General features: G+C 37.2%; 3 protein-coding genes across 3 annotated transcripts; 2 read left to right on the forward strand and 1 right to left on the reverse strand.

Moving 5' to 3' along the window:
• Positions 1 to 2198: 2198 nt before the first annotated feature.
• Positions 2199 to 4624, reverse strand: LOC141652753 (exocyst complex component EXO70E2-like). The gene is made up of 2 exons (XM_074460347.1): positions 4506 to 4624; positions 2199 to 4341 (listed from the first exon to the last, which is right to left on the reverse strand). The coding sequence occupies exon 2, from the start codon at positions 4335 to 4337 to the stop codon at positions 2466 to 2468; it is 1872 nt and encodes a 623-aa protein (XP_074316448.1). The 5' UTR covers positions 4338 to 4341; positions 4506 to 4624; the 3' UTR covers positions 2199 to 2465.
• A 2520-nt stretch (positions 4625 to 7144) lies between these two features.
• LOC141650998 (uncharacterized) lies at positions 7145 to 8328 on the forward strand. Its single transcript, XM_074458728.1, has 3 exons — positions 7145 to 7305; positions 7438 to 8056; positions 8151 to 8328. The coding sequence occupies exons 1-3, from the start codon at positions 7164 to 7166 to the stop codon at positions 8326 to 8328; spliced, it is 939 nt and encodes a 312-aa protein (XP_074314829.1). The 5' UTR covers positions 7145 to 7163.
• A 1753-nt stretch (positions 8329 to 10081) lies between these two features.
• On the forward strand, positions 10082 to 12255 carry LOC141652758 (fe(2+) transport protein 1-like). The gene is made up of 3 exons (XM_074460353.1): positions 10082 to 10750; positions 11444 to 11593; positions 11804 to 12255. Exons 1-3 carry the CDS (start codon positions 10130 to 10132, stop codon positions 12107 to 12109), a joined length of 1077 nt encoding a protein of 358 aa, XP_074316454.1. The 5' UTR covers positions 10082 to 10129; the 3' UTR covers positions 12110 to 12255.
• The last annotated feature ends 599 nt before the right edge of the window (positions 12256 to 12854 follow it).

Here is a 12854-nt window from a genome sequence, read left to right on the forward strand (position 1 = left end):
CGTTTTTTCGATATGGCCCCAAGATCGATTAATTTCGGTTCGGTCCGAATGAACCAAAATTTTAGAAGTTTTTGAATAATTTTCGCAACTACGTAGAGTAATCAAGTCTTTTATCTTCAAAATAATATTGTACAGCAAACTTTATAATAGTGGTCATTTTATCTTCATTTATGAATTATACTTTAATATGCTAGTTTCTTTGTTTTAATGAAATTAAATTTTAGTTATTATATACTTAATGAAAAATTATAAATTCCGTTCCAAGATCGAACCGGACCAAAAAAATACTTGTTCAATCTGGTTAAAGACTGAATTTTTTAGGTCTGATCTCCGGACCAAAAAAAATACTCTTCCCTGACTCCACCACCAATAAAGGGTCATCAGAGCATCGACATTGGTTGGTTTTCACTTTCCCAAATGCACTCTCTCTTCTTAGTTGGGGTGCGACTGGGTCGCAATGGGAGTTACTATATGCTATTTCAACCCTAAATAACAAGTATTTATACTTACTTTTACTATATCCGGATTTCGGTTAACCTAGCTTATCGCATACCGGCACCCAAAACGTCTTCTGATGGTGGTCAAAATTTGTCTGGTCGCTTTATCTGACTCGAGAAATCGTCAGTGTGATTTTCGGACATTTTTGTTCCGGGACCTTGTAATCCCGAAAAACGTGTATCAATTTGAGTCGTTCGGGAGGTTATACCGGGTCATGTGTCATTTTCATATGGGTTCTCTACCACATGTCTCGGGTCGCAACAAGAGTAACTACATGCAATTTCAGCTCCAAATAACATGTATTTATACATTTTTTTACTATTTTCGGATTTCGGTTGAGCTTGGTTTGTCGCATACCGACACCTCAAAAGTCTTCTGATGGTGGTCAAAATTTGTGTGGCCGCTTTACCTGACTCGAGGAACCGTCAGTGTGATTTTCGGACATTTTTTTCCGAACCCTGTAATCCCGAAAACCGTGTATTATACACTTCAATTTGAGCCGTTCGGGATGTCATACCGGGTCACACGTCTTTTTTTTCCTGGTTATTCTATCACATGTCTGGGGTCGCTGCTAGTCTTCGCTAACGGGTCAATCGGGTCGGGCCAGTTCAGGACAGGTCATTTCGGGTTTATCAATTTTTCGGGTTAGTTCGGGTCGTGTCGGGTCATTTCGGGTTACGGGGCTGTTTCGGGTTTGTTGGTCGGGTTTGTTTCTGGTCAAGCGGGTCGGGTCATTTTCGGGTTAATGATTAAGAGAAAAAAAGGCATTTTAAGTCTTATGTGGTCAATTAATGTTACGGTCGGGTCATTTTCGGGTTGTGTGGTTTCGGATCGAGTCATTTTGGGTCGGGTCTGTTACAGGTTCATAGAAGCTCGGGTCATTTTTGGGTTGGATTGGGTCAATTCGGATTTTGAGTGTCATTCGTGTGCGGTAGTTCGGGTCAATTTGGATTTTGAGTGTCATTCGGGTGCGGTAGTTCGGGTCAATTTCGGATCTAGGGTTAGCCTATTTAGAATAACGAAGTTGATCAGTTCGGGTTGATTTGGCCAGGTTTATTTAGAATAACGAAGTTGGTATGGGTGATTTCGGACTCTTGGTACTTCTCCTTGTCCAAGTGTCTTTTAGTGCGTTCATTGTTTAGTCTTCCGGAATTTCTATAATAATATGCTAAAATTCCAGTCAACATGCTTCTGTATGGGCATCAAACGTATTCCGGTCATAGCTACCTTGATTACAAACTATACTACAGGTGATAAATAGAGTAATCGGGTTGGGTTTCGGCCAGCTTAGTTCGACATTGTCACACATTTTGTTTCGGGTCAGGTTGGGCTGAGTCAATTTTTTTTTTTTGATTTTGAGTAAATTTCTGATGTTAAATTGTCGGGTCATTTCAGATTTGGGTCACTTCGGATTCGATCACCTCACGACGGGTCATTTTGGGTAACTTTAGATCATTTGGATGGTGGGTGGTTTTGGATCGCTCAGGAAGGCTCAACATTGGGTCAATCAAGGTTCAGCTCGGGTCCAGATCTAGGAGGTCCATCTACCCTTTTTGTTTTTAACATTATTTAACTTGGATGTGAATCGTCACAAGCGTGTGATCTGTTGCAAGTAATAACTTGTGACCTGTGAATGCATGCTGCCCAAATGAAATAACCTTTAATCAATGGAGGTGCATCTACACTTTGGATTTAGCTGATTTTTATGTACAAACACATCCATTAAAACAACAATTCCATTTAGTCTATATGCATCAGAATGTGAAGTTTTACACATTTCGATTCAAAGTTTATTCACGAAAATTACACAGTAGGGTTTGTTCAATCCCGAAACATATGAGTGGAATAAGTACATACAATGACAACCTTCTCAAACACAAGGAATGAAACAGAAACTAAGCAAATCTATAATTAAATCAAACAATGGCATCGCCTCCATGTTTCTTCTCTCCCGCTTTCTCGTTCTCTCATCTCCTACCCCCACGCGAGTAATGCAAAGATTTTGGGGATCCTTCGAAGAAATCTTGGAGAAGAGTCTCCAACTCATCGGAATCATACTTAACATACTTCTCGATATCATACTTGTTGTGCCTTCCGATAAAGCTCTGGTATGCCAATATGACTTTTTGTGAGATGGAAATCCTAAGCTCCTCCTTAAGCTGCTCATCCCGGATAACCCAACCTGTTTGGTTCCTGTAAACTTCCTCGAATGCAACACTAAAGATCCGAATCTTCTCCTTGAGAAAATTCTTAACCCCTGAACCCGACCCAGATGGAATCCCGTCCTCCCTAAGTGAAGCCACCACTGAGCTCCAAGTAGTCCTCACGTAACTCGTGGCGTGCTGCTGGTAACTCACTATCTGGGTTCGAATCCAGTCATCCCCAATTATACTTCTTAGTTCCGAACCCATTATCTTGTTCTGAATATAATGCAAGTTGTTCATCATAAAAACATTTTGAAGGGCAACATCCTTGTATAAATGGGATTTCTTTTCAAGGTTGGATTTCAACTTATCCCCGAGGGAACGAAGGTGGGACCCCAACAAGCTGTCTTTTGGAGTGATCGGGGGGTCGTCACTCTTATCCTGAACTAGGGTGTCGAGGGTTTTGAAGTAGTCGGGTAAATAGACTGTAATGTAGTTCATAACCCAACTGGTTAACGGGTGGACCCCTCCTCCCGGGAATTGGTCTACAGACGGGTCAGATAGAATGACATTCCCAAATCCTAAGAAAGTTGCTTTCGCGGAATCTCCCATTCTCTCCATCACCTCTTCAAATTCCGCCCTAACAAATGAACCATCCTCTGCGGAAAAGAGGGCGTTGATCTGCTCACGTACATCTGCTAGGGCCTCGTACATATCAAGGAGGCTAAAGAGCTTTTCAGGCGTGTGAGGCCCGAGAGACATAGCATGGCCAAAGATCAAGAGACACGACATGGAGGACTTTGCCGTGTTAACAAAGCAAAGGGAAGCATCCGGCCCTGACTCCCCAAAGATCTGATTGCAGAGCTGCTTCTCAGCTCTGAGATAAACATGAACTGCGGTTTTGATCATTTGAACCCATGTTTTAATCTTCGAGTCCAAAATGGTCCATTCCATTTTAAGCAGTTCATCAATGCTGTTTTTCTCCATTCCGAGCCCAACTAAGCAATCTTCCAATACTTCCTTTTGGGTTCGTGTATACGCTGCACAAAATTCCTGATCATAGTTTGCAGCAAACATAGTACTCTTAACCATTTTCAGGAACGGCACCACTTCCGGCTCAACCAAATCAAAGTCAATCAAACCAGGTTCTTCCACAGAAGCAACATCATCGCCTTCTGACCCGTCATCCTCAGCTCTAAACGGTTCATAAGACCGCCTTTTCTGAACAAGAACATACAGCAACTCCTCTTCTAACCTAGCCATAGCTATCTGCAAAACATCCTCAGCTTGGGAAATACTCTCCTCAATCTCATTCCCCTCTGAACACATTCCCCTCAATTGCTCAACCAAACCAGACACTTCCTGAACCGCGTTTATATACTCGTCTGAAACTTCAGAACCCGATTCACAAATCATTGCATTATTAGATTCCCAACCCATGATAACTTCCTTAACAGTACTTAATTTCCCCTTTACCTCATCAAATTCATCCTCTTTACTCGATTTTTCGACAGATTCACTAGTTTCACTCTCAAGGGACAAATTCTTAGACAGTTTTGTATCAATATCTAATAAAATTTTCCTCATTTCATCAGTAAGACTTTCATTAGCTTCCAATTCTTTCAAAAGATTATGAGCTGCAATTAAGCTCTCTCTTCTCATGGGTGCACTAGGAAACATCCTAATATCTCCCATTTTACTGATATAATTAAGCAAAAGATTCAAACTTTCTTAATTAAATTACAAAATTACAAAATCCCAATAAAATTACCAAAAAAAATGAAGAAAGTTTTGATCTTTTTGGTCAACAGATAGATATAAACATGAAAATATATGAAATTAAGCAAAAGAATTGGATGGTACCTCTCTTTTTTTGCTGAAAATCAGACAGAAATTTGGTCAATCATTAAACATGTTGATGATTAAGAGCATATAAACATGATTAGCAAGATAGAAAGAGGAAAAAGAGAGCACAAAGAAACAAAAAGATAAGAATAAGAATTGAATATAAACCAAAAATAAAATATTCCACTACACAAGTTGAGGACCTTGAATCAATCAAGAAATTTAATTTAATTAAATTATATTAAGATCACTCAACTACTAATTTTAAAAACCCAGAAAAACCCATAATAGGAAATCTTAAAATACCCAAGTCAATGTAAAGACTGAAAAGGGTGTCAAACCGTCTTAAATTAAGACGGTCTTAAACAAGAATCGGAAAAATGTGGGATTTGGAGGACACTTAAGAGAAGAGGGACATGAGAGGAAGTGCTTGAAAGAGTGTCTGTTTTTGTAGGGAAGAAATTAATGAGAAAACACAAGTAATTTGTTATACAAATTCATTTGTTTTAAACTTTAATTTTGAGTTAATAATCCTGAGGAAGGAATCAAGGAAGCAACCAATCTTGACTTTTCTGGGTTCAAATGTTATGAAGTGGCATGGCAGGCAGTCTATAGTCAAAGTAGGGCCCTCAATAATTATTTTTTAATATGAATGTCTCAATTTCTGATTTTTCTTGTCTAATTTTAAAACGGTTTAAAATGATTTTAAAATGATTTGTTCATCATATCATTAGATTAAGAATCACTAATTTCATATCAGACAGACTATTTCGTTGAGAATAGAATTGATTTCTCTTGTCTACTTTTAAAATGATTTGTGTCTTGTTAATTTGTTCATCATTACATTAGATTAGCTATTTCATTTTATAATATTTTATTATATCTGGTTAGTGTTAATGATCATATCAATTAACCTGGTCTATTATGATTGATATTTGATAGTTTTAGGCTCTGTTTGGTAAAATTGGTGAAAAGGATTCAAACCCGAAAAGTCGCAAAACGATAAGGGATGAAATTAAAAGGTCATGAAAAGTTTGAAAATTGAAAATGATAAGGAATTGATTAATTGTAAAGTGTGTGGTAAAACTAACTGAAAAGCTAACTGATTTTTTGTAAAATGACATAAAAAGACATTAATAATTATAATAAATTAATTTAAATAAATGGTAAATATGTAAAGTAAAACATTTAATTTTCTGAAACTTTAAAAATTTCTACGGAGTAGCTTTTCATTTCAGTCATCTGCGAAAAGTCATTTCAGTCACGAAATGACTTTGCCAAACAACACTAGGTAAAACAACTATCTGGAATATTAGTCAAATCAGGTTGCTTGGTCAAATCAGGTACCTGAAATGTCTTGCCAAACATAGCCTTAGTATTTGTTCTGTCGAAAACGTTTTGATGTTGAGAACATTACTTGAAACAAAGAGTATAAAGATCTAATTCGAGAAAACCATGAAACCATAACAAAGAAAAATTGGCAAATTTTATAGTTTAGCCTTTTTGAAATCGGGTGGCCACCAGCTTCTTGGACGTCCATACATGGTCAACCTACAAGATTAGGATATGTTTTAAGTGTTTAACATCCCCAAATTATGGCACTAATAGCAATTAAATTCTTTTAATGTCGCTAAAGAATCATTTATTCTCCGGAATTGACCTAATATCAACATTGTGTTGCTAAAATGTTCAATCGCGAATCCAAAAGTCTTTTTTTGCCAAGTGAAAATATATCATTAGTTACTCATAAACCCCTAAAAAACTTTGTAAATTATAGCTATGTAAAACAATAGTTGGTTAAAATGTTGAATAACACGGTAAAAATTGCAACCAAAACTTGCCAAAATATTGCTGTTTAATCTTATTATATTTGTTTTTCTTACCTGGATGACAGATAAAATAATTAACAAGAAAATGTATTTCGAGACATTTTATTATTTTTCTTCTTACTCGTAACATATTTGTCACATTTACACATTTCCACCTTCTATTTTCACCTCTTTTACCTCAATTTTATTTTTTTTCTCTATCACTTTTACTATCACCTTTCTCATTTCTCTAGAAAAACAAAATTCCGAAAATAATTTCTCTTTTTAGTAAATAAAATTCACTTCCATTACTTTGGTTGATTTCAATAATCTATTCATTAATATTCTTGAGTTTTGATTATCCTTGCTCCATCAACCACTAATTTCATAGGTAATTGCATTTTTATTAATGTTTTTTTAGTCGGGTAGGACATTTGTTTTCATGTTGCTCTATATTAAGAGAATCTCTAGAAATTTTTTACTATATTGTTTTGACATAACAATTTTATTTGCATTTTATCATCAAATATTTACGTGTTGACGCGGGTTCAGTCTAGGGATGAAGCTAAGCACATGCCGCTGACCAGGCTATGGCCCCGGCCCCAACTTTTCATTTCAAAAATAATAATTATGATTACGTATATGTAAGATTGATGTTTCGGCCCTAAATAGAATCTGAACCTACTTCCGTCCACATTCACAACAAAGCCTTCCTTTATATGTAAAATCTTGAATTAACTTGAATACTTATAAGTTTATTTTTCATTTTCTTTTCCAGTGTGTAGTATGATACTCATATATATGACCATAAGAGAAGAAGCATCAAAGTAAGCATCAAAGTATTTCGGAAGTGTTGAAACCTCGAAACATGGCGGTAAATAACGATACCATTGAAAAAGTCGAAAACTCTATTGTAGAAGACAGATTAAGGTCTTCTTCTGTATCTTCTAGATCATCCAAATCAGGATCATCTGAATTCTCATTTGAAGATCCAGATATAAATGAAGAAAGTAAGCTCAAAATCTCAGCAACTGATAATGCCTTGATAATTACTGTATTAACTATTAAACTATTATCTACCCTTATTAGATGTCTTAGACGGTTTCAGATGATCAAAAGATGACAGGGTGGTTGTTTTGCAGGTATTACTGTTGCACCAGCAACCCCAGAGTTCACACCAAGGTTAGAAACTCCGCCGGTTCAAGTGATGGAGCGTCCTCCTAGTGGGTCGGCGGGTTACAGGATTCCGTCACATGTTTTTGCTAGAAACAAATCAAACAACCGTAATCCAGATTGGAGCGCAGCTTCCAATGATTCGTTATTTAGTATTAATACCGGGAATATGAGCTTCACTACAGATCAATTTACCGGTTTGCTAAAATCATGTGAGCTAGGTAAATCCGGGGAAGTCCCTCATCCTGCACCTAGAATTGTGCTAAAGTCAGTCGAGAAAATGACGCTTATACCGCCTGATCAGACACGTAAATCAGGAGAAGAACAAGTAATAGTAGCCACTCCTCCTCCTGCAGTAAATACGCCAGCAGCTGATGTTGAAGTTATAGATGAACCTGAAGTGATTAAAAACGTTATTGTTACTCAAGAGTTAAATGTAAACGTAAACGTAAACAAAGATGATGCAAAGGAAGAAGTAGAAGTTACAAAGAATGGAAGAAGTTGTTTACCAGATGATGAAGTATTACCTCGAAAAAGTGTATCACCTAAGTCGAAGGCAAGCGGTGAACAGTCTTTTGCATTTCCGGTGTAAGTTAGCTAGCATTCTATGTTTTGTGATTTGTGAAGGTAATTCATGAAAATAAATGGCTGTTTTTTTTTTATAACTCGGATTTGATTGCAGGTTTTCAGAAACCGACAAAGAAAAATCAGTAAATTCAGGGGAAAATCGGGTTGAGCAGCAAAAGGACCTGTCTTCTGTTGATTTAGATCAGGGACTCAAAACACAAACATCTGCTCCTGGTGCCGCTCCTCCCTCCGCCTCATGGCTTTCATACTTCACTTGTGGCCCATGCACCTAAGACGATAATTGAGAGAACAAATTACATTGTATGGTTGTAATCGGGCAAGCCACAACCCAGTGGGATTACCTCGAAGGCTTGAACTGATGTTCGTTCCCTACCATAGGGCGATGAATATACTATCAATGTAAATACTCCCTCCGTTTCAATCAGTTGTTTGTCTTTAATTAAAATACCACTCACAATGAATGTAAGAGGTAAACAAATGACTGAGACGGAAAGAGTCCCAATTAATTGGGTCATTACTTGTGTTTAGATCTTCTTTTCTATTTTTATTTGCAACTCTTTTTGACTACGGAGTACTCCGTTTATGCATTGTTCCCAGTTCAATGGTACATAAGGCATTTCACTTTAAAATGCAAGCATGCAATGAGATTCGAACCTTGGTAGATAGATAGCATACAACCTACAAGTAGGTGAAGTGTAGCCGTATAGGTCACTAATTCACCATAGAGCTGGTCAAACCTCAGGACCGACCCGCCTCGCAGCTAGATCATTTTTTCCGCGTGACCAATGTCCGATCCGACCCGCCCCTGACCCTACCTCGGGCCGATGACCGACCCGCCTCACAGCTAGATCATTTTTTCCGTGTGACCCGAATCCGGCCCAACCCGCAAAAATTAGGGCCGGGTGCGAGTCAATCCTGACCCGCCCCTCGACCCTACCTCGGGCCGATTCAGGGTCCACCTCCACCAGATAATCAGGCACAACCTGGTCCGTGTTGACCCGCCCCCTACCCCGAGACGGTTCTGAGTCCCGTCTAGCATACCCGGGTCAGCACGGCCCGAGCCCGCCCACTCATTGGACCAGGCCTAGGTCACTACATGTCTACATGCAAATATGCAAATCAGCCAAAACCAACTTTGCTTTCAAGTGTAGAATTCTGAGTTTTAGTTTGACGAGCTTTTGCTTCAGTTTTTTTTTTTTTTTTTTTTTTTTTTTTTTTTTTTTTTTTTTTTCAACACTATATTGTTATGTTAGTGGACCCAATTCATGGCAAAGTTGCTTTATTATGGACCTGACAAAAGAACTTGATTCTACATGGACCCGTTTAGAGGATCAAATAATTGAAATAAATCCTAAAATAATTATTTATTTTTTGGTGAATAAAATAATTATTTATTAAAAACATTGAAAAAATAACTTCTTCTTGATACCTAGTAATTAAAACAAAATTATAAACTTTACAATATACATATCTGATGCGAAAATAGATAGATATACGATACAATACAATTATTTTTCAAAATAACATATTGTTTTTTAGAAGACCGTTATCTTCATATAATGATTTATGTATGAGTAACTTACCCGTTAATCATTTAATCAAACAAACTTACTAAACCTCTACACGCACGGTGTAACCATTAATCATTTAAACTTGTATATCGAAACAATGATTAATAATGTGGAAAAATGATAATCTCATGGTAACTCGTGTTTTACACTTTTACCCTTTTAGATCTAGTGATCTGTCAATTAATTTTACAGCAGTGAAAATCCACGAGAATCTGTTAATAACAAACTAAAAGCGCACGCTTTTTTACTGTTTAACTAGTGTAGCGACAGATAACAACTTTACTGGCACACGTTTGGCGTACGCCTAACAACTTCGTCACACTTTCTCAACTTCCCACTTTACCCCTCCAAAATTACACTCAACAAAATCAATTCCCCTTCAACAAAGGGTATTTTAGTCATTTACACGCCTACAATTTCTCATACATAACCAACCCAACGTAACATTTTACTGTCCCAACAATTTTTCTAACAAAAATAACAAGAACACGTAAAACTAGCCATGACCATGAAGCAAATCCTTCTCATCTTAATCATTTTCGTTCTCTCCGACCACGCCTTCGCGAAATCCGAGGAGAATGCCGCGAAGTGCACGTCAGCGATTCTCGGTCCATGTCATAATAAGAATAAGGCCCTTAGGTACAACTACATTGCAATAGGTACAATACTAGTGTCTAGTATAATTGGTGTATCCTTACCCTTATTTTCCCGTGCCATACCGGCTTTTCAACCTAATACAAGCCCGTTTCTCCTTTTACGTTCATTTGCGTCCGGTGTGATCGTAGCAACCGGGTTCATGCACGTAATGCCCGATTCCTGGAATGACCTGACCTCGCCCTGTTTACCCGATAACCCTTGGAGGGTTTTTCCGTTTACTCCGTTTATTACTATGCTTTCGGCCTATATGACCATGATGATGGATTCATTTACTATAGCTTATTTTGAGAGGAAAAATAAATCCAAACAACAAATTTATGATAAAAATGAAAATAAAGACGACGAGACCGACAAAAATGATCAATTAGGGTTAGGGAATCAAGGAAATGGAAGTTGCCATCACCATGGCCAATTTTTGGACGTAGTTAATAAGGACTCTAAATTGAAGGACCGAGTTGTAGCCCAGGTAATTTGCTTTTTTTTTTTTTTTTTTTTTACTAACTAAATTTTAAGTTCAATGAGATCTACTTGTATTTGTTTTTATCAGAATGTGTTCATATACGTAGTATATTTTTAGCAGTTATTCTTACTTGTGACGAGAATGTACTTGTGACATTTCAGAATAACCTTTCCTTTTTATCATTCACTTGTGAGTTGTGAGACACGGGGATTTGTGTATTTTAAAATACTAATAACAAAATATTAGCTAGATTTTTTTTTGAGTTTTCTATTAAATCTATGCAGTGGTGGAGTTAGGGGGCTAGCGGTCGCCCCCCTCCCCCTCTGGCGGATAAAATTTTCGAAGATTTTAGTTAAATTTTCGAAAAAATTTCGAGTGTACCTTATGAAATTAGTAGCTCGCCCCTCCTAAAAAATTTTCGCCCCCCTAAATTCAAATCCTGGCTCCGCCACTGGATCTATGATAATTTTTTTAGCCACATGTCTTCCTAACAAGACCGTCACTGATACTAAATCTCGAATTAGTTTTGTTTAAGACTGTCTTTATACATTGGTATGTTAGAATTAAATAATTTTGTATATAGTAATTTTTCTTTTTCCATTAAGAATTTTATTAGACTAATTAAGTTGTTATTTGATCGAATTACGTTGTTTCGTATAATTATTATGTTAATTAATCAAATTATGTTCAATAATGCAGGTTTTAGAATTAGGAATTGTAGTGCACTCAGTGGTAATTGGTTTATCAATGGGAGCATCAGATAATTCATGTACAATTAAACCACTTATTGCTGCCATATGTTTTCATCAACTATTTGAAGGCATGGGCCTTGGTGGTTGCATTCTACAGGTGATAATTCTTATATAAAATCGTTTTACACAAATATTATTGTAAAATCAAATAATTTTTTACTTAAGTAATCCCACTAAAATCCAACCTTTACATACCTTTTCCATGATAAGGGCATCAAGATTTCGTTATATGGTTTTATAATTTTTTTTTTTATTATAAAACCGTTTTACAAGAGACTAACTCGATTTCATGGTAATGTTAAATCAGGCCGAGTACGGGTTGAAGATAAAAGCCATAATGGTATTCTTTTTCTCGGTGACAACGCCATCGGGGATCGTCCTAGGAATATTGTTACAAAATGTGTACAAGGAAAATAGTCCAACGGCGTTGATAGTGGTTGGAGTTTTGAACGCGGTGTCAGCGGGGTTGTTGATATATATGGCGATGGTAGATTTACTCTCGGCAGACTTCAAGGGGCCTAAACTTCAGGCTAACATGAAGCTTCATTTTTGGTGTTACGTTGTAGCTTTGTTAGGGAGTGGTCTCATGTCTTTGATGGCTAAATGGGCATAATGACTAGGTTTTATATATGTTGCTCTTCAATGTAGCCAATTAGCCATGTAGGTAATTTTTTTTACCGCTCTTGCATAGAAAGGTAAAGGTATATACGAGGTATTACGATGGTGTTTTTCTTAAAAAATTAATTAGTTTCGATAGAGTTAAAATTGTTTGTTGATAGACAAAAGTTGAGATAAAAAGCATTAAACGACCACCACCTTATAAAGGGTAAATGTTAAAACGAGATGTAAACATATAAGAGTACGTCCTTTAGACAAAAAAAAAAAAAAATAGTCCATTGCTCAATTATTTGTTTGCTTTTAATTAAGACTCCTTTAATTAAAATATCTGTCACAAAGACTGATAAACAAAAAAGGCATAAATGGAGTATAAAAATGAGAGATTTGGACTTTGATGGGGCATATTCTGCACCCGCTGACCGAGTCAACATATTGAGCAAGGTCAAAGTCAAAAGACAGCAAGTCAACGTATTAGATGACCTAACCGTAACGCAAAGCCTTGTCATCACTGTCACTTGGGTCTCGGCTAGGCAACTAGCCAGCCGGGAGGCATATCCGCGTACTCACATCCAAGTCCCCTCGACATGGAGTCAACCAGGCCAGCCGGCCTGCCATGGGTCCCTCGGCCGAGGGTAGAACAGTCTTTCCACCTGCTCTGCCACTTGGCCACTACGTGACAAAAGATGAAAGTTTATAAATACTCCTCAATCCTCATTGAGAAAACGATCCAATAATCCACA

The sequence above is a fragment of the Silene latifolia genome, chromosome 4 (genome assembly GCF_048544455.1).
Source record: "Silene latifolia isolate original U9 population chromosome 4, ASM4854445v1, whole genome shotgun sequence".
Classification (NCBI taxonomy): domain Eukaryota; kingdom Viridiplantae; phylum Streptophyta; class Magnoliopsida; order Caryophyllales; family Caryophyllaceae; genus Silene; species Silene latifolia.

What these genes read in the sequence shown, in the direction of transcription:
- LOC141652753 (XM_074460347.1), bottom strand. Translation starts at nt 4,337, where the DNA reads ATGGGAGATATTAGGATGTTTCCTAGTGCACCCATGAGAAGAGAGAGC.
- LOC141650998 (XM_074458728.1), top strand. Translation starts at nt 7,164, where the DNA reads ATGGCGGTAAATAACGATACCATTGAAAAAGTCGAAAACTCTATTGTA. An exon ending in TCCAGATATAAATGAAGAAA is followed by an intron (nt 7,306 to 7,437) that starts GTAAGCTCAAAA and finishes GTTGTTTTGCAG; the next exon opens with GTATTACTGTTGCACCAGCA. An exon ending in CAGTCTTTTGCATTTCCGGT is followed by an intron (nt 8,057 to 8,150) that starts GTAAGTTAGCTA and finishes ATTTGATTGCAG; the next exon opens with GTTTTCAGAAACCGACAAAG.
- LOC141652758 (XM_074460353.1), top strand. Translation starts at nt 10,130, where the DNA reads ATGACCATGAAGCAAATCCTTCTCATCTTAATCATTTTCGTTCTCTCC. An exon ending in AGGACCGAGTTGTAGCCCAG is followed by an intron (nt 10,751 to 11,443) that starts GTAATTTGCTTT and finishes TCAATAATGCAG; the next exon opens with GTTTTAGAATTAGGAATTGT. An exon ending in TTGGTGGTTGCATTCTACAG is followed by an intron (nt 11,594 to 11,803) that starts GTGATAATTCTT and finishes ATGTTAAATCAG; the next exon opens with GCCGAGTACGGGTTGAAGAT.